The 21,221-nt window shown below is 37.8% G+C and overlaps 1 protein-coding gene across 2 annotated transcripts in view; it reads right to left on the reverse strand.

Moving 5' to 3' along the window:
* Positions 1–99: 99 nt before the first annotated feature.
* Positions 100–21,221, reverse strand: part of RIC1 (RIC1 homolog, RAB6A GEF complex partner 1) — a 57,696-nt gene continuing 36,574 nt past the window's right edge. For both annotated transcript variants that reach the window (XM_083352527.1, XM_083352528.1), the window contains 19 exons: positions 20,583–20,671; positions 19,208–19,352; positions 18,529–18,577; positions 17,166–17,312; positions 16,705–16,908; positions 14,930–14,968; positions 14,648–14,758; positions 14,399–14,488; positions 12,370–12,530; positions 11,778–11,916; positions 10,897–11,013; positions 9,476–10,204; positions 8,875–9,033; positions 7,718–7,854; positions 7,339–7,625; positions 6,613–6,810; positions 4,612–4,789; positions 4,287–4,475; positions 100–2,095 (listed from right to left, as the gene is read on the reverse strand). In XM_083352527.1, the coding sequence (XP_083208653.1) occupies positions 1,807–2,095; positions 4,287–4,475; positions 4,612–4,789; positions 6,613–6,810; positions 7,339–7,625; positions 7,718–7,854; positions 8,875–9,033; positions 9,476–10,204; positions 10,897–11,013; positions 11,778–11,916; positions 12,370–12,530; positions 14,399–14,488; positions 14,648–14,758; positions 14,930–14,968; positions 16,705–16,908; positions 17,166–17,312; positions 18,529–18,577; positions 19,208–19,352; positions 20,583–20,671 (3,457 nt within the window). In that variant the 3' untranslated portion in view covers positions 100–1,806. The remainder of the gene's footprint in view (positions 2,096–4,286; positions 4,476–4,611; positions 4,790–6,612; positions 6,811–7,338; positions 7,626–7,717; positions 7,855–8,874; positions 9,034–9,475; positions 10,205–10,896; positions 11,014–11,777; positions 11,917–12,369; positions 12,531–14,398; positions 14,489–14,647; positions 14,759–14,929; positions 14,969–16,704; positions 16,909–17,165; positions 17,313–18,528; positions 18,578–19,207; positions 19,353–20,582; positions 20,672–21,221) is intronic.

Below are 21,221 nucleotides of genomic sequence, written 5' to 3' on the forward strand. Positions count from 1 at the left end.
AACACTACAGTATAGAAAAGTAGTGCCTCTTTTTTCTGATGTAAGAAAAGTGACAATTTTTGCACCCATTATGGTAGACAAAATACAATGTCAGAAGTATAGAAAAGTTAGGTCATTTCCACCCCTTTATATTTTATTTAAAAGTTATTGCACATGTACCACTACTTTTAGTCTTACCAATGGTAAAGGTTACACAACAGCAATAAAATCTGTCTAATTACATTTATCAATAAAAAGACATGACCATGCCTTTCTAAGCAAATATATAAAGTCAGAACCAATATTTTTGTTGACCCTCTTAAACAGGTTTTCCAACCTTGGCAATTTCCAGCAACCACTGCTGAGAATTCTGGGAGTTGAAGACCACTCATCTTCAATTTGCTAAGGTTAGGAAGCAATATTTTTGACTGTTCATAATATATTCATTCAGAATTCGCATAGAGAATTTCATGAAGTATGACTGTGGCTGATGCTGATTCTCATACTACCTAAAACATAAATGATTTTGGTCCATGTATGTATTAATTACGCCCTTATTATAAAAATAAGTACTAGGTTTCTGTAGAAAAAGTAGTAGTGCTGCATTTTCCCCAACTGCACAGGACAAGCCAATCAATATTTAAATTGTAATACTGTTACAGGTATTTAATATTACACATCAGTATTTATAATACCAATCTGGAGTCAGCAGATTGAAAAAATAAGTACCTCAAGCAAACATGAGATTCTGCTGCAGCCAGTTTTTCATAATATTGTTGTATGAAAGTTAAAATAAACATTTTTTAGTTACAAGTATATGCATTATAAAATATTAGCAAGATGGTGGCTTAAATATATACACTGTACATTGCCATTACAAAGTCTTAATAGCAGTAATATATAAAGTGGTTTTATTTACACAAAAATAATCTTGAAGAAAGCATCTTTACAATAGAAATAAATAAGAATTCAGTAATTCATTTAAAATCTTTTTGCTCAGAATGGATCTGAACAGACTAAATGACGAAATGAAACTGCAAATAATGCCAGATGAAAATCAGTTGCATTCTGATAGAAGTGCAACTTTACTTTTAGCTTTCCTGGAGTTAAAAATACAAACATGCGAGATAGATAAAGGTACCCTACACTGTAGAGCAAAGCCAAAAGCAAAAACAGTATATTGAAAATATATAAGAGTATTCACAAAAGATACAATGTATTTTACAATTTTTAATATATAATATTTGGTGATGTCAAATTTATGATACCTGCATAATTTATAGAACAGAATTTAGCTTAATCAGGCCATCATTTCCTTTAGGCAGTTAAACTACACAGAATGCATCAACATTTCATCTGAGCAAGCTTCATTGTCAACTTGTTCAAGTTTTGGTTCAAAAACTGGGTTGGGGATGGTGCAGATGGGTAAATTTTAGAATTGTCTCCAAGTTTTTCCCCCCTTTCATTTCAAAAAAATGCAATAAAGATCATATACACTGATACAAAGTAGGTGTTCTGCATGATTAAGGAAAAAGAGCTTACAAGAGATTCAAATAAATCTTCTTGGAATACAGGCAAATATTGCTGCTTTTCATAGTCAGATAAATGAAAGAATTGAGGACGTTACTGGGAAAGCGTTCACAAATTCAAGGAGATTCTCTAGTCATCACATGTAAAAAGAAGTATTCATTAAAAACAAAAATAAAGTAAAGCAAAACTAAACATATGTTGTGAAAAAAAGTGATTGCTGTACTTTCTTCCAATAGCAGTATTCTTCAATGCCATCATTATGAAGCTTTACTAAAAGAGTTATCAGGTCTGATTCTGTCAGGAGACAGTACAATCATAACCGCCTTCTTGAGGGGGATGGTCTTCCTTCTCCAGCCCAATCTTGTCCTCATCATGTCGGATTGAAGGATTAGGACCAGCCTCATTTTGAGGATTAGCGCTGTGGTTAACTGAAAGCCGGTTCTCCTCCGCCCTTGGACTGGCTTGTTCAGCCACCCGTGACAGATTTGTAGGCTGAAAAGCTTCCGCCGGCACCTGTTCCTCTGATATCTCACTCAGCTTCTGCAGTTGTGGCTTGATAATGGTTAAAAATGGCTTATAGCCAGGACTAAAGAACATAAGAAAATAAGCAATTAGTTCAAAGATTTTAAAACTGCAAATTCAGCAACTGTCCTTCTCTGGTTATTAACTTGGTGTACTAAGCCAACTCAACAGGTGGATGCCCTTTGCACAATGAAAATATATACGTTGTTCAAATTTTCACTAAAATTGATCTTGGTTTCTGTATTTATTTTTCAATTTTTATGTCAACCTGCAAGTGGTTTTTCAATGCTTTTATTTGGCGGAGATGGTTCTTGTTTTTCTTCCCATCTAATCTACTGTCCTGGATCTTCCTAGCCATAATTAGGTATTGTAACCTACTGCTTTACTATGAGAAATATCCTCATTCAAGACACCATGCATATCATTGGATACATACTTCTCTGTTCACATTACACATCTTCAAATGTTGAAATAAGAACTCCTGTCAAATGTATTAATAGGACAAGTCAGGCAGTTACAAAATAATTCCATAGATAAATTATACCAGGTATTACAGTGAGGGAAAAATTATTTGATCTCCTGCTGATTTTGTACTTTTGCCCACTGACAAGGAAATTATCAGTCTATAATTTTAATGGTAGGTTTATTTTAACAGTGAGAGACAGAATAACAAACAAAAAAAATCGAGAAAAACGCATTTCAAAAAAGTTATAAATTGATATGTATTTTAATGAGTGAAAAAAATATTTGACTCCTTTGCAAAACCTGACTTAGTACTTGGTGGCAAAACCCTTGCTGGCAATCACAGAGGCCAGATGTTTCTTGTAGTTGGCCACCAGGTTTGCACACATCTCAGGAGGGATTTTGTCCCACTCCTCTTTGCAGATCCTCTCAAGTCATTAAGGTTTCAAGGCTGACGTTTGGCAACTTGAACTTTCAGCTTCCTCCACAGATCTTCTATGGGATTATGGTCGGGAGACTGACTAGGCCACTCCAGGACCTTAATGCGCTTCTTCTTGAGCCACTCCTTTGTTGTCTTGGCTGTGTGTTTTGGTCACTGTCATGCTGGAATACCCATCCACGACCAATTTTCAGGGCCCTGGCTGAGGGAAGGAAGTTCTCATCCAAAATGTGATGGTACATGGCCCCATCCATTATTCCTTTGATGCGGTGAAGTTGTCCTGTCCCCTTAGAAGAAAAACACCTCCAAAGCATACTGTTTCTACCTCCATGTTGGATGGTAGGGATGGTGTTCTTGCGGTCATAGGCAGCATTCCTTCTCCTCCAAACACGGTGAGTTGAGTTGATGCCAAAGAGCTCGATTTTGGTCTCATCTGACCAGAACTTTCACCCAGTTCTCCTCTGAATCACTCAGATGTTCATTGGCAAATTTCAGACGGGCCTGTACATGTGCTTTCTTGAGCAGGGGGACCTTGCAGGCACTGCAAGATTTCAGTCCTTCACAGTGTAGTGTGTTACCAAATTTTTTTTGGTGACTATGGTCCCAGCTGCCTTGAGATCATTGACAAGATCCTCCCGTGTAGTTCTGGGCTGATTCCTCACTGTTCTCATGATCACTGAAACTCCACAAGGTGAGATCTTGCATGGAGTCCCAGACCGAGGGAGATTTTGTTATTTTGTATTTCTTCCATTTAAGAATAATCGCACCAACTGTTATCACCTTCTCACCCAGCTGCTTGGCGATGGTCTCGTAGCCCATTCCAGCCTTATGTAGGTCTACAATCTTGTCCCTAATATCCTTGGACAGCTCTATGGTCTTGGCCATGGTGGAGAGTTTGGAATCTGATTGATTGATTGCCTCTGTGGATAGATGTCTTTTATACTTTACGAGAGTGCTCCTAATCTCAGCTCATTACCTGTATAAAAGACACCTGGGAACCAGAAATCTTGCTAATTGGTAGGGGATCAAATACTTATTTCACTCATTAAAATGCAAATCAATTTATAACTTTTTGAAGTGCATTTTTCTGGATTTTTTGTTGTTACTCTGTCTCTGTTAAAATAAACCTGCCATTAAAATTATAGATTGATCATTTCTTTGTTAGTGGGCAAACGTACAAAACCAGCAGGGGATCAAATATTTTTTCCCCTCACTGTTTCAGCATATAGAATACCTTCCTCAAAGAGGTTAAGGTTTTGAATAAATTAAACAGTATTATTTCTTTGTTTACTGCTGTTTCCTAGAAAAGTAGCTTAGATCATATGTATAGTGAAAGGAGGTTCATGCAACTCACCAGTCGACAGAAGCCCAGCTTTCTACTGCCTGCAGTCCTGTCTTAATGTTCTGCAACATCTCCCCATCGACCTCTGAAGACTGCGCTAGATTAAACACTTGATTGACGACTGAGGATTCTCGAAGGATCAGGCCTATGACCATGCACCAGTCCAGGCATCCTGCTTCCATGAAAATATGAAGCAAATACCTACAAAAAGACCCAGAGGCACTTTCTAAGGCAAAGAAAGATTCCGTTTTCCCCACAGGATATTATCCTTGGCCCCCATCCTCTAAGAACAGCTCAAAGGAATCCCAATGATGATACAAACTCCCATCTCATTTACCGCAGCTGAACTTGTGATTTGTGTGGCCCTTTGCTGGCTAGCTCCAAAGAGATACGTTCCAATTCAGACTGTGTCAGACTCAAGGCGGAATAATTTTCATCCACCATAGTCCAGTCTCCATCCACAATAGAGCTTGTCTCTGTCAGATCTGTGGCGGAGCCAATGCTCCCCTCATCACCTGTCAAATACAGCAAAACAAATAGAGATGTTTTGGTTTCTCTGTGTCTTATTTAAAGTGTGCAAAAAACTGCATCTCAGCAGGATAGAGTAGCGTACCTTTGGCTGTTTAATATTTTTATGGATAAATGTATGAGAATGCTTGTGGAATATTAAAAAGTATGAAACCTGTATGTATTTTTGTATGTAGATGTCATGTTATCAAGTACCACATCTGCCGTGAACACTAATCTATGTGATGCACGAAAGTGTTTGTGCCTCAAAAAATTAAGGTAACAAAACAAGTTGTGTTTTATTGGGAAAACTAAGTGAACAATCATAAAGTATACATAAATAGCCAAAACAGCAGCAAATAAATGACTTTACTAAGGAAGGGGAAATGGAGAAACAAAATTTAAAATATGTAAATGCTAGAAGAAAGGCTGAGACTGGCATGTGTTCTGTTGCAAGGAAAAAAAGTTAAAATAGTTGTGTACTAGACCATGAATCTCCCCAACGTGCAAAATGGAAATGAGAATTACTGTAGGTATGACTATAATATGGGATACTTAAGAAGTGGATGCTGTAAAACAAGAGATAGGATAAGAATGAGTTGGTGCTGAATAACAGTGAACTGAGTTCAAATTAAGTTAGTCATATGGGTAATCCTCTTTTAACAAAAGCTTGTTCAACAACTATTTGAAGTTACGGTGATGTTGAATGAGACTTGCAGCTGTTCCTTGTAGTTGTGGTCATTGTAGCATCTCTTGGTCAGAGGATCAAGATTTAGGCACTTGGCAATCGACTTGCAATTGCAATGGCTGCGTGTCCCTCAGTCAGAAGATCACCATGTGTGACTTTCACTGCCAGCTTCCAACAAAAGTCAGTGGAGAAGCTGGCAAGAGGTAGCAAATGGCAATCACGTGACATCACACCCAACGACTATGTGAGATTTGCTTAATAACCGCAACTTCAACTGCCACTTTAAGAGGATACAGTCACATGACATTGTATTTTATGACCACGCTGCTTAGTGGTGGAGCTGCCAGTTCCAAGTACCTCGGTCAAGGAAGGACTATCAGTACAGAGAGAATGAATGTGAATCTAACAGCAAAGCAAATATACAAAGAGTAAATTTGTTGAGAGTGAGAGGACTTTCAGGAGGTTGTGCTTAATGAATTCCTTAAGAACAACAGGTTAAGAAGTTTGGTTATAGTTTATAAGGACAGACACATAAGGACAGTTATACTGAATGATGTTGATTCGAACAAGGCAATTTGTTCTAGTAGTTAGGTCACCAGGCTGGAAACCGGGATATGGTGAGTTCTAGTCCCTCCTTAGACCTGATAACCAGCTGGGTGAGTTTGGGCCAGTTACTCACTCTTTGTTCAACCAATCTCACAGGACTGTTGTTCTGGGGAAAATAGGAGGAGGGAGGAGGATTAGGTATGTTGACCACCTTGGGTTGTTTATAAAAATAATAAAGGTGGGATATAAATAAACTTTTTTCAATTTAAAATTTATTATTCTTGTTCTGCACTTTGTGAACACTGCTTACTCCAAAAGAGACTAGCATGGTCACTATACATGTACACATGCTGCTATCTTGTGATGAAGTTCTAGTTTGCTGCTGCCAATAGAATTCCTATTTTGAATTCATCCCAAATATGAACATATTATTGGTTTGTTTTTCCTCTGCTATTTAATCCTTTACCTTCTGCATTATTCCCAAGAAAGATTAGGAAGCAAATGGCCATTGTTATATACGAAAAGTATATTTTTATTTTCAGATAAAACACCCGTAATCACCTAAAAGAAAGCCAAAGATCAGAATAAAGAACTCACCCACTTTGCTTAACAAAGGTGAGAGAAATGCGTCCTGCATCTGAGGGCCATGGGAAGATGCTGTATCCATCTCTCTTTGGGAGGAGCTGATGGCACCAAACCAGCTATGACTCCTTGGTACATCTGGGAGGCCGGTGTCTATTTCCATGTTTAAAAAGCTGTCAGCAGACTGTGATTTTAAGAGTTGTTCACCTATTACTGGAAATGAAAGCATGGGAATGAGCTGTTGTTCCAGCCTTAAACATGCTATTTAATATTTCAAGCCTAATTCATTTCAAGGACTTATAACCAACCCCTACTACTTCAGGATATCTACCATGAGCTTCAGTATAGATTAATAAAACCACACACAGTGTAACCTGCACACAGTGAAACCAAACCCATTTATTTTCTTTCCTATGAACACTTTAACTGTAACATTCATCAGGTAGATAGTATCCTCTTCCAACAATTACTTGCTATATGTTTTTATTCTTTGTTTAGTTTAATTTCAAAGACTGAATTAGACATGTTTAATCTTAGTGTGCTAATGTACAGCACAACTTGAATTCAAAATGCCTGCTACATTTGCCCCTATGATAGTACCAACAATGGATTTGGTACAAATATGAAAATAATCATGTAATGTCTGAAAACACAATGAAAGGTGACTGCACTGTAAGCTTCCATTTACTCTAAAGCTACATTTAGCTTCTGATAAATTAAATGAGAGTAAGGATAAGATACCTGTCCTACATTTTCCATTCTTCAGAGGTGAATTTATGGAGCACACTGGAATAATGGGAAATGGCCAAAGAAAATCATTGTGTAATTTCTTCAAGGCAGTCACAAAATCGTCCACATGGGCAGCTCTGTTACGCTCTTTGCACAACCAGCCTATCAACTCAAAGCCCAGCTGTGCAGCAAAACAACCAAGATCCTTAAGCCTGATTTCTTCCAGAAGACGTCGAGCATGCCTCCACAACATCATGTCAATATACATGTTCTCAGCACAATCACTTTCCTTACTCAACCTACAAAGATAGGAAATAAGGTTAACACCAAAAACAGACTTTCATTTTATATATATATAGCAAGAGTCGTATATTCTCTTCTACTTGATTACCTTTTCCCAGATGGGCCAGATGGCATGCTCAGGGTTTTTTGTAAGTTAAATTTGCCAGCTGGAAGTGTCTCTCCTGACTGAGACAAACTAATACTGCGATGTCTGAAGAACTCAAAGCCACCACTTGAAGTAGGTTCCTACATGGAAGAAAGGAATAAGAATAGTCAGGCTGGAGAACTAGTTAGAGTTTGGAAGTGTCTAAATTGATTATATTACATTTAAAGCAAAGAGCCAACTGGCTGACAACTAGAAAAGCTGAGAGTAGGTTTTATGGTGAAATAAATATTTCTAATGAATTTCACAACAGTGAACTATTCAAGAAATCCTCCATCAAACAGATGCTCCCTGAAAAAAATCCACTTACTTATAATGACTTCAAAACATTTTAGATAATAGTAACTTTTTTGCTTTATTGTTATATTATGACATTAAGGTGCCTACTCCTTCAGACAGGCTTAATGCTATATTTGATTATTTGTTTAAAAAGGTCTGTAACTTTTAGAATCAAATAGCTTAAGAGAAAAAAACCCTCTGTCCAGGCATCTTGCCATCTATTACCAAAACAAGCAAAGGCCTAGCTTGAACATCTTGCAGATTGCAGATATCAAAGCACGACTACTAGCAAATAGTGATTCTGCTGATACTGAGAGCGCTGTGCTAAAGTTTGAAAATATGAATCTTTCCCCCTATTCCCTTTGATTAAAATACCTGACCACCGAACTTCCTTTGAAAGGAATTTAAAAGTAACAAGCTAGAAATGGCAAAAGCAGGAGCACGATAAGGATTGATGGAGTCATTTTGATTTACAAAATCAAAATTTGCTTCACAATACTTTTACCATACTTGTTTTTAGGACTAAAACAATGCATAGACTAGTCTTGTGGCACTATACACAAGCAAAGCTAAACAGACCCTTTGCTTAAGATGCCAAATAAGGGTTACAAGTTCTAGTTATCCTTAACCATCAAATAATCATGTTCACATACAGTCATTCATTAATAAAAAGGACTATGGTTTAGTGTATGATTAGAATCCATTTATCTGATAACTGGACAGTTAGCAAGTTCCATATGGGACTTGAATATTTCCCCCCCTCAAAATTATATTGGATTACTGTCAAAGACATTTATGATAAAGCAATCATGTGCCTTTCAAACCTGAGTTGTTGGTGTAGCAGGAGGAGTCTCCGATTCTCCAGAACCAATGGCTTTCAGAAATCTGATCATGTGCCGACAAAGATCCCACTTTCCTTTCTCCAAAGCTGTATTGAATAGCAGAGTTGCATGCTGCCTACTAACTGCTGGAACTTCCATATTCTGGAACCAACATAAACCACTTTTTATACAGATGCCACTGATTTTTTTTAAAATTTAGCATAACAATAAGCAAACAAAAAAGGCTGCAGATAAAAGCATGCATCAAACTTCACACCTTTCCTTTCATTGTCCAAGTCCAATAATTACGGCCCATGATTTTACTGTCCATGACTATGATAGGACTGCTAGCCAGAAATGGCCTAGAGGCGCCTATTATATGAATCAGCTCCTCTATATGGGTACTTACACAGATGACTAAATAATAGACAATTTCATTCCCAAAGATAATTAACATCCCTCTTTTTTATTTATTTCCATCCTTATTTAATAAATATATACTTGTAAGAGACAAGGCTCTGTCAAAATAAGATGCCTGTGTCCTTTGGGATGCATATTTAACACATCCTATCACTGTCAGAATAAGATGAGTGAATACAATTACCTGCAGAATAATAAGGTAAGATGCAGCTGTATCTAAATCCTCGGCCATTAAACACTCTTCAAACAAGTCTTTTGGATTTCCAACAGCAGCAAAGAGATAATTCCACAGGGCATATTCTGTTTTTCTAGCACAATGAACAACAGTCTGTAGGAAGAGGGGGAACTCTGTAATAAATTTAGCCACAGTGGGAAGGAGAGGATCGGGAATGGGATCCCGCGAGGTAGCTTCTTCTTCCAGCACTTCATGGAGCATCAGTTCGAGTACATGAGGAAAATACGGTAATGCGGCACAAGAGTGAGCCAAAAGCAAGGCTTGTTCACCTAGGTTCTTCACCAAAAGCTGGCGTAAAATGTGATGGAGGTAGATCTGAGATGTTCTCTCAACAATGCAGAAGGGGAAGAGGACCTCTAAATGTTCAACAGCACTGCTGTGAGTGTATAAACAGTCGTAAAGCACAGTGTCATTGACAGCACCAAGAACCAAGGCATCTTCAAACAAAACAGCCAAAGGGTAGATATTAATGTGGAAAGGCAGCATGATCCGTCTTGAAAGAAAGGAATGTGGTTTGCGATGGTCCCTGGGAAACAAAGGAAGCCAGACCTTCATACCCGATCCCCCACAGCTGAGCCACAGAGCCTCCAATAAGTGCCGCTTCTGTTTGTTAGAACGGCAGGTCGTCCAAACATTTTCTACAGACTGGGCAAGTACAACAGGAGCACAAAATGGCAGCTGAAAACATAGGAATAATATTAATTAAGCTATTTTCTTTTTTCCCTTTTTTCACAAGTTATTCATCAAGTTTTATATGGCAACACACAAACATTAATTCTGCTGACATCTCATTCTTCTTCAATATAAGCATGATCAAATGTTAGTTTACTAAATTAATGTAACTCTCCCTAATTTCCTCCATATTTTTTAAATATTATCCTGTTACTACTATGCATTTCCCCCATATTATTTTAAATAATCAGCAACACAGCTTATTTATAATAACATAAATGGGTTACCAAAGTACAGAAATAGAAGGTTCAGTTAAAAATAATCTAAACTTACAGTGCTGTCTACATTTGCTACTGATATTAAATCCTTTATTTTTGTCTCCCTTCCTTTCTATATTTATTAAGGTATTGCTACAGTTCACATTGTTAGCTGTGTTTGAAAAAAAACATGTACATTAATCACTATCATACAATGTTGGGTAAGCAAATGCTATTTGAAAATAATAATGGAAACAAATTTAATTTGCATCTAAAAAAAGGCAGTTACAGAAAAGCAATGTCACAAAAATTTCAAAAAGTTACAGTCATTCGTTAACAAAGAACACTTGCTTTAGTTATAAGATCAACAAAGTATTACACATTTAGATTAATTCACAATGTGCATTCCTTTCAATGTAATTTTTCCATAAATTAACTCACGTGTTTCTTTTGGTTGGGACTACTCTCCTTTTCTCGTATCTGAGGACCTGATCGATCCCTCTGTACCATGATTAACTGTCCTGCTAAATTTAACATAATGCTCTCTGCTTCACAGGCCTTCAAAAAACACAATATTTATTATTATTTTTCAATTCTGCTGGATTTACTATTTTTCTAAAAGTTCAAACACATCATTATCAGCACTCTGTTTATAAAAGCATACTATTCAATTGCATTCAATCCACACTGATCATAGACAAAAAGCTGATGACCCAACTGCCTTCTCCAAAAAGTAAAGTTATCATTGATATTATATCCCTTATCTTTCCCACTAATTTATTTTTTATGTTGAACATCATAGAGCCATACTGATTCATCAAAAGTTTTACAAGTAAACTCTCATTCAGAAGAATAGCAATTCTCAGTAGCATCAACTTTTTTGTAAAAAAAAACAAAACCCTACAGCAGGGGTCTTCAAATTTTGCCCTTTTATGACTTGTGGACTTCAGCTTCCAGAATTCCTCAGCCAGGCACGCTGGCTGAGGAATTCTGGGAGTTGAAGTCCACAAGTCATAAAAGGGCCACGTTTGAAGACCCCTGCCCTATAGGAAGCAGCAAAAACAGCAGCAATCCAAACCATTCCTTCATAAAGATATGGTGTACATTAGGATGTTCAGGAAAATCAGTGTTAATTCAAACACATGCATTTTTCTCTTCTCTTTAACCTGAAACACCATGATTTATCAGCCATGTCTCTATCATATATCTTGCCTTAACCATAGGGCAGATTTGATGAGAGATGGTGTTGTCTTATGTATACTGTTTTCAAGTATAAAGTCTGCTTTCTCTAGCTTTAAAATAATTTTAAAAACTGTAGGTACCTGCTGTGGCATTTTCAAGCTGATGCCTGTCTCTGTTCTTACTGATGTTAAAGTAACAGACACAACAAGGAAAGGGTGAGGAATATAACGTGACATAGAAACCTCTTGCAGAACCTGAATACTTGTAGTGGGATTAGGGCTGAAAGACAAAGAAAAGCCCAGTGGTCAGTCTCCTCCTAGCCCCAAATGAATGTCTGTGGGACTTGAAAAAGTATTCTAACATTTTTATTTATTAGTATGATAATAATTTTCAGATAATACAACAATCCTTACGAGACCAAGATATTGCAAATATTCCATGTAACACACACACACACACACGCACGCTACTGGTTAAGGAAAATGTTTTCATTTTAAAGGTTAGCTTTGCTGAGTTCCCTAACATGAAGTACCTGCTGAGTTAAACATGACTGAATGCCTGTTAATACTGAACTCTGGATTATTGTTTACATCAGAATGAACAAGGGCAAAAAGGACACCACTCGAATCTGATTCAGAGAGTTTCACCAAAGGTTTCCTTCTCCCTAACCCATGCTCTAAAGAAAAACAAAGTAAAACAAATTAGGCAATAACATATTTGAAGTATACTTACCCATCAGATTTTCTTTTAATACTATAAAGGCAAATGGAACAGTCTGCTCTGAACAAAATTATGATGTCCCGAAAGACGCTGAGCAATAATGTTTCTGCCTGCACTTTGGTGATATGAGCAAATGCATTGTCCAGATTGGCTGTTCGTAAATATACTCTTAGCTGAAAGAATAATGAATACTTTTGATCACAAACCTATAAGGAGAATTTAAACTAATTTCCTAGTCTCCTCCTTTCATGACGAATTTATAATAAGGCAACCTGGCTGATCTACACTTCAACTAGATTTTTCAGGGAATGGATTTTTCATCTCTGTCGTGATCCTAATATTCTTCATTCACTATCCCTTTCCTCCTTGAGATGAGAAAGAAAGTACACTCTATATTTATCATGTTAAAAACACAATGCAAAAGTAATAATAGGCAGACATTTGAACAATTAAACTTACAGTATGAAACAATATAACTTCCATGGAGGTAAACCTTTAGAGGGAGAATCCAATTTCTGAACTATCATACTCATAAGAAAAATGAGACTAACATCACATTATTTGTATTTGGAATTTATATTTATCCGACCCATCGCGACCCTATGGACAACATTCCTCCAGGCCTTCCTGTCTTCTACCATATATATATATATATATATATCCTATATATATATCCTATCTCCCGAAGGACTCAGGGCGGCTAACAACAATAACATATAATAAGTACAGAAATTAAGATAAAAATAACATTAAAACCATCTGTGCAATAAATTAAAATTAAAAATTAAAAATAATTTAAAAATTGTAAACATAATTAAAATGCCTGTCAGTCCAGGTCAGCCAGGTGGAAAAGGAGTGTTTTGAGGCCGCGGCGAAAGGACTGGAGATCTTGGGCCATCCGAAGCTCAGGGGGGAGCTGATTCCATAGGACTGGCGCTCCCACAGAGAAGGCCCTCCCCCTGGGGGTCGCCAGCCGACATTGTCTAGCCGACGGTACCCTGAGGAGGCCTTCTCTGTGTGAGCGTACTGGGTGATGGGAATTCGTTCCCGGTAGCAGATGGTCCTGCAAGTATCCCAGGCCTAAGCCATGTAGGGCTTTAAAGGTAAGTACCAGCACCTTAAATCTCACCCGGAGGGCAACCGGTAACCAATGCAGCTCATGGAGCAGAGGTGTTATATGGGAGTATCGGGGAGCTCCCATCACTACCCGTGCAGCCACATTCTGCACCAGCTGAAGCCTCCGGGTGGTTTTCAAGGGCAGCCCCATGTAGAGAGCATTGCAGTAGTCTATACGGGAGGTAACGAGTGCGTGGGTGACTGTACGTAGGGCATCTCGGTCCAGAAAGGGGCACAATTGGTATATTAGGCGAATCTGGGCAAATGCCCCCCTAGCTACGACTCCAATATGATCTTCAAAACTGAGTCGTGAATCTAGGGGGACACCCAGATTGCGTGCTCTATCAATGGGAGGTAACATCTCTCCTCCTATAATCAAAGATGGAACCTCTTGGACTAAACGAGATGACGGTATGTAAAGCCACTCAGTCTTGGCCGGGTTGAGCCGAAGCCTGTTCTTTCCCATCCAAATCTGTACCGCTTCCAGGCAACGGGACATCACATCGAGGGCATCACTGTGTTGGTTCGAGGTGGAGATGAAAAGCTGGGTATCATCAGCATATTGATATCATAATATAACTTGCCATAAAACATCCTTGGCATTTTAGAATGAGTCTACTTTCTCCTCTTAGTTTTGTTTGAAAAATATCACTGGGCATTCCTTATCTCAATAAGTTCATCAGCTGTGATAAAAATATATTTACAAAAATTAGAATTTTGGGGAGTATTAATTTTAACCCTAATACTTTCTAAGAACAGAAAGAAAAATGAAATTAACAAGTAGTTGAAATTTGGGACATTGTTATTGCTATGCAGGCAGCAAAGTTTTAATATAACTATGTGACAGGCAGAGTTCTATTTAATGTTGCCATAAAAGTGCACCAACAAAAATTTTTCAATCTTTTATATTCAAGGTCTGCCTTACCTCTTCCTGGCGGTCACTTAAGTTGTAACATGCAATGACAATGAAGTCATTCCACCATGCTAAGCCTCCAGTAACTGTCATATTTTGTTCCTAAAATTAAATGGAAAGCTAGAATTATTCAACTTTTTAAAAATCTACTGTTTACTCCATCAAGTCTATAAAACTCAATGACATTCTATAAATTGGTTATAATATTTTTAGACAGTAATGTTTCTTTCCCCACCAATTAATTTATAATCAGTCTCTTACCTGGGTAATGTTGCCAAACAATTTCCATTTTTTGGAAAGCAGAGAGTAATGTGCAAAGCCAAATTTGCCAACTACAGCTACATTCTGCCCCATCTTATCAATGGCTGAAAACTAAACAAATGCAACTTGTTAGGTCCTTATTAAGAGAGGAATTATACTATTTGCCCTATTTCATTAATAATAATTTCTAATACAAGCTGCCCCATCAAATTTATTTCTATAAAAATGAAGTTTCTATCTCAATACAATATTGTAAAGTATTAATATTTTAAAACAGCTTACCCTTATAGGCCAGTTGATTTCTAAATATATATTGTGAATCTTCAAAACAAGAAAAAAAGCATTATGAAAAATTATTACAATTACCACATTTCATCAAAGTCAATAGATAAAATATTACATGGTTTCACCTGCAAATGTTTGTTCCCATTTTCAGTACAAGATCTCTGGATATTTCTATAGTAGATATTCAGCATTTTTTATAATATCAGGGTGACTGGAAAGGATTGTTTAAAATAAAAGGTCACCAATGATAACTACTAATGATAGGATTTGCATATGTCTCAAAATGTCTAAAGCTGAGTACATTTTGGTAGAAACAATGTTACAATAATCATGCATTTTAATAAAGAAAAATTAAGATTGGAAACATTGTGTTTTTATATCAAATATACTAATAATTGTACTATGCAAACCTATTGAAATAATCATCCAGCACAGATCCTTCTATATTGCATATTTTATTACCTACATTCTCCAATATTATAGAGTGGATAAGGTTTCTTCCATACAAATTTTCTGTCCCCAAATCTGAAAGGTTACTTGATCTACGGTTATATCTTGACATGCATATCAGCTAGCTGAGGAATTCTGGGAGTTGAAGTCCACAAGTCATAAAAGGGCCAAGTTTGAAGATTCCTGTTTTATGCCTTTCCCCTCATTGTAACTTTCCCACTTTGTTTTAAATCCAGCACTCGCTGATAATCACAAAGTCACAATTAGATAGAGGCCAAAGATACTGGGGACCCATCTCTTCCCTAACCTCAATAAAAATGGAACCATCCTATAGTGGTTCCTGAGAAATATTATAAGGTGAGCTCTAAACATGGAGCTATGACTTAATGCAGGGGTGTCAAACTGCCAGCCTGCGGGCCGGACGTGTCACGTGGAAGCCACACCCACCCCATTGCCGGCAATGGCAAAACAGTCCCAATACATTGCGTGACGTCACGTGATGTCACGAGCTTGACATTTCTGACTCAATGTGTGGTTTGGCCCTTAAGGAAATCAGATGTTTGAAATTCTTTCTGCTGAGAGGTTACTTTCCTGATTAGAAACATTTTAATCTTTAAAAAAAATCTTAAAAAATAACATGAATTGACCCATCTGATAGCTAATGACTTTTTCAACAGTCTGTCCTCCTCTGTTTAATGATTTGGTGGAGTATTAATAGCCAATCTGATTTATTTTTATTTGCTTTTACACCCCTACCTACTGCAAAGAACTTTCAAGGAAAGTTTAATTGTAAAACAATTAAAAACCCAATGAAACAACTAGAATAATGCTATAAATAAAAAAAACTGGCTGAAGAACTAGTCTTTATTCATTCTTTTTCTGAAATGCAAAACTAGCAACTAAAATTCCATAGCTTGTGCCAGTCCACAGATGGTTGTAAGTCAAGGATTACATCTACACTATTACATGAGGTCAAATTATTAACAAATTTTACTTGCGTGTTTACGTTATATATTTATTGGCATATGTATATTTATTGGCATGTATATATGTGTATTCTATCAGGAACATAAGTAAAAAAAATTCAGTTAGGGAGTTTTAACAATAAAGATATTTTGATCCTAATAGACAATAGCAATTATAGAGCTAATGGTAGGTTTCTTATATGGGAAAGTCACACTTAAAAGTTCCAAGCAGTTTAAGACGTGGCCTTGGGAAGTCAGTAGTTTTTAATCTGGTCTTCTTTCACAGCAAAAGCTGACAGGTTTTCAAAAAATAAGATACGAAAAGGGAAGCAGTCAAGTGCCAAGAGAAGAAGTTACCTGTACAACATGCCAATGTCTGTGCCCTAATAAAGTGCTTAAACCCTGAGAATCTAAGTTCTCATATGAAGATTGGCCTCTTTCTCTGGCAGTCTTATGCTCAGCATGTGCTGAGGAACTTCTAGGATTCTGAGCTTGCACTACATCACCACAGTTCAAGTATAAGCGATCTTCTCCCTGAAGAAGGACCTGCTCCTGGCTGCTCTGTGAATAAACAAAGAAGTCAGTACTTCAGACAGTGAAGAATAACAAAGTTTCAAAGAAAATAATTAAAATTGGAAAAAGATTATTTAAGAGAGGTGGCACTTTTATTCTCAAATGTTTGCACAGCCATATTATTATATACAATTTTATTTACATTAAAAAATTTTTTTTAAAGATAATCCAAATTAGGCAACGTTTTGACCAAAAAGATAATAAAATTGACCTAGGACTACAAATCATCAAACATGAATACTTACTATGCAAGGATTAACTGCGAGTGCACTTTTGATGAACTGAAATTGCAAAATCCCAAAATGCTGTCCTTTGTTTTTGCTCTCAATCACTGAATTCCCAAAGTTATTTGCATCGATTACCCATAAATGATAACCTTCTGATCCCCAACTCTAAGAAAAAAAATAAAAAATAAGAGTGTATCATTTATCACCATTCTGAGCCGTGGTGGCCCAGTGATTAGAATGCAGTATTGTAGGCTCACTCTCCCAACTGCCAGCAGTTCGATCCTGATTGGCTCAAAGTTGACTCAGCCTTCCATCCTTCTGAGGTTGTCAGGGAAGGGTGGGGTGGAAATAGGGAGGGGGCGGGTGTAGGCGTGTATGGGTGGGGTCGTGCGTTGGCGATAGAAGGGTATTTAGCAGCATTGGTTGCGGGTAGCAGCCAACGCTGACTTCGTTTTCTTTTGGATCGTTATCTGCTGTTTGCTTTGCAATAAATACGTTCCTGTGGACTCAGCTCTCGTACCGGCTGCGTTTCTTCGTTACTCGTCCGGATGGGCTGAGACACGCCCTCCCCTCTCACTGTGGAGGAAGCAGGGCAGGCTGGCGTCTGGCGGGAGCCGGCAGGGCAGTCCTGTGCACGCGCACACTCGCAGTGTGCGCGTGTGCAGGACTGCCCTGCCGGCTCCCGCCCGACGCCGGACGGCTCCACCGATGCTGCTTCAAGAGGGAAGAGCGTGAGGCGCCTGCCATGGCTCCCCGAGGACTCTTTAGGAGCCGGGGAGCACGCACGTGCGCAGGACTGCCCTGCCGGCTCCCGCCTGATGCCAGCCTGCCCTGTTTCCTCCACAGTGAGAGGGGAGGGCATGCCTTCCCGGGCTCGCTGACTTGCAGCCAAGCCGGAGCCGAAAGGGGCTTTTCCTTCCACCCACCCTTTGGAATAGACGCAAGAGCTCCCGGGGTCTGGTGTTTGCAAGGGGGAGGGGAAGGGGCTGAGAGGCTCTTGGGGGTGGGAAGGGAGAGTCACGTTGGAGGGGGGACTGGACTAAGGAGGCTTGAAGTTGCTTTGCAAGAACGGGGGCGCTCGATTGATTTATGTACTATTTTCCGGCGTATAAGACGACCCCCCAACTTTTGAGATGATTTTCATGGGTTAAAAAGTCGTCTTATACGCCGGAAAATACGGTATTTGTCTTTGTGTAAATTAAATAAATTAAATTAAGAAAGTAACTTGAAAATATCTGGATTGTAACATAAATGCAGAAAGAAGCTCAAGGATAAGTCCAGGTTAATTTATTTGGGTAAGTATTAGAATAAAATTTAATTATGTGTGCCTAGATGAGGGAGAAAAAAAGAGACTAGTAAGACAATAATAAATGATGCTCACCATAGAGCTGATCTTTAGAGGGTCCTTTTTAGTACCATCAGTTCGATGACTAAAATGAATAGCATAAACAAAATATTAAATTTAAATATTGGATATTAGAGAATTTGTGTTTCAATTCACTACATACATACTGATTAGGAGGCATTTTTAATTCTGTTTCCAAGTCCCTCCTTTTCATCCTTGATATATTAAACCAAAATAGCCAAGAAAAATAGGCATTATATAACAAATGTTTCAGCAACCCTATTCTAGGGATTTTTAGTATCATTTGCACTTTTCTACTAATTTAAAAGTATCATATCAGATAGGTTTTCTCAACTTCAACAAGTCTACTAACCACGAGGAAGCTCTTCTGTGGCTATTAAAAACAGCTCTGAATTTGATGGTATACATTGGACATAAAAACACAGACCTATATTTTGTACAACACAGACTGAAGGGAGAACTGGTTTTGTAGATAAAGCCTCTCATTGACATGGTAAACATTTCATTTATTAAAATATTGTGCAGAAAAATATGAGCATTTTGCTTTACTAACTCAGTCAACAAAATATACAGTGTGAGATATTAAACATCTAAGCAAAGAAAAATAGTTTTAAGATCTGTGTAGCAAATAAAAAGTTGAGTAGCAGATACACATTTTGCTTAAATTTCCTAATATGAAGCACAAGTTACTTACATAAAGTCACCTCCTAGAGTACAAATAAGATGGGCTCCAAATACGCTCCATAAAGACAGGCCTCCACATTCCCAGGTCACCATAACAACACAATTATCAGGAGACCATCTGATGAGTTTAACAGCTCCTGTTTTGTTCCAAATATCTATTGAAATACAAAAATTGTCAGCAGATTTTTAAAAAACAAACCTGTTTTTAATATTTTCAACTATTTTTAAGATGAGCAGTAGTTGAATAGTGTTTATTTAATATATTTAACTCTCACTTTTCTTCTGGAAATTCAAAATGGTACACAAGGGATTCAATTCAATCTCACACTCGTTATTCTTTCGGGATCAGAAAGAGAAACTTAGTTACAAGTGAAGAGAAGACCGTAGTATATTGGCTCTGTGGGATTGGTGATATCCCCCAAAATATTAATCCTAACAGGATGCAATTTAATTTCATTAAACTCTGCACAGTTTCATCCTCCTCATGAGATACATAGAAGTAATGCACAAAAACAGAGTGAGAAGTCATCAGGATTAACAGAAAATGCATATCTACATTCTGCCCTGCCTCTTTCCTCTGTTTAAATTATTCTTGCTTAAGGATATGAAAAACTTCACCAGAGTTCTTAGCTTAGTTTTTGTAGATCTTTCGAACCTTGCCACAATTCCTCCCAAGCAAATAAAAAATATTGGAACAGCATAAGTGAACCTTATAACTGTTTCCAAGCAGTTTCTCTACGTCTCTAACAAGCCTGTAGTCAGAACACAATACCCGGAAATGCAAAGTAAGATTTATAACTTTCTAAACTATGTGTTGGATGTATAAATGTTGGTGCAAAGGAAACCTTTTTTTCCTGGTAACCAACCACTCGATTTCTCTTTGCATGACTAAGCAAACAATGCATTGACATTGGGTGACTAGTAGAACAATCTGGGTTGCAAAACCATTATGGCCACTAGATTTTTTTTAAAAAAAGAACTATGGCAAACACAGCTCTTTCCTAACCTCTAGAAATTTTTTAATTTTTTTTAGCTCACAGCTGCTAGTTTTATTCCTGTTAACAAAAGCTGTTGACTCCTCCTTAAAAGAAAGAAATAACTGTCTTTACGCACATGGTACGGCCATGAGCACAACAGCCTGACTGTATTTTATGATGGGTAATAACAATGATATTTTAAATTTTGATAGAAATATATTGTCTACTACAGAACTGTACAGGATATACATAATTGAATGTGCATTAACCCAGATGATTGGATATGTAGCTTAGCCTATTTTACGGACACTGTATGCCAAACTGTTTACTTGTTATAAAGGAATCGAGGGATATCACCAAAAAGATAAATAAACAATCCAATCTGAACTTTAATATAATTAGGCTTACCGGGATATTGCTTAGGTGTTAGTTCCAGTTTGTGAGAAAGCTGCATGGCCCCTGTGGAATGATCTATTGTATACACGTGCACAGAACCACTAGAAAAGAAAAAAGAAACACAAACAATTCTGAGATAAGAATTTTAAAATTGAGCTGACTAGATGAAAATCCCCCTTCATGGATTACTGCCTTGTCGTGGCGAAGGGGCTTGCGTAATTCAATGAAGCTATGAGCTATGCCGTGCAGGGCCACCCAAGACGGACAGGTCATAGCCGAGAGTTCTGACAAAACGTGATCCACTGGAGAAGGAAATGGCAACCCACTCCAGTATCTTTGCCATGAAAACCCTATGGACAGTACCAAAAGGCAAAACGATATGACGCTGGAAGATGAGCCCCTCAGGTCGGAAGGTGTCCAATATGCTACTGGGGAAGAGCAGAGGGCTAGTACTAGTAGCGCCAGAAAGAATGAAGCGACTGGGCCAAAGCCGAAAGGACGCTCAGCTGTGGATGTGTCTGGTGGTGAAAGGAAAGTCCGATGCTGTAAAGATTTTTTCTCCATAGGAACCTGGAATGTAAGATCCATGAATCAAGGAAAGCTGGACGTGGTCAAACAAGAGATGACAAGACTGAACATCGACATCTTAGG

Source organism: Vipera ursinii (assembly GCF_947247035.1).
Source record: "Vipera ursinii genome assembly, chromosome: 2".
NCBI classification, from domain to species: domain Eukaryota; kingdom Metazoa; phylum Chordata; class Lepidosauria; order Squamata; family Viperidae; genus Vipera; species Vipera ursinii.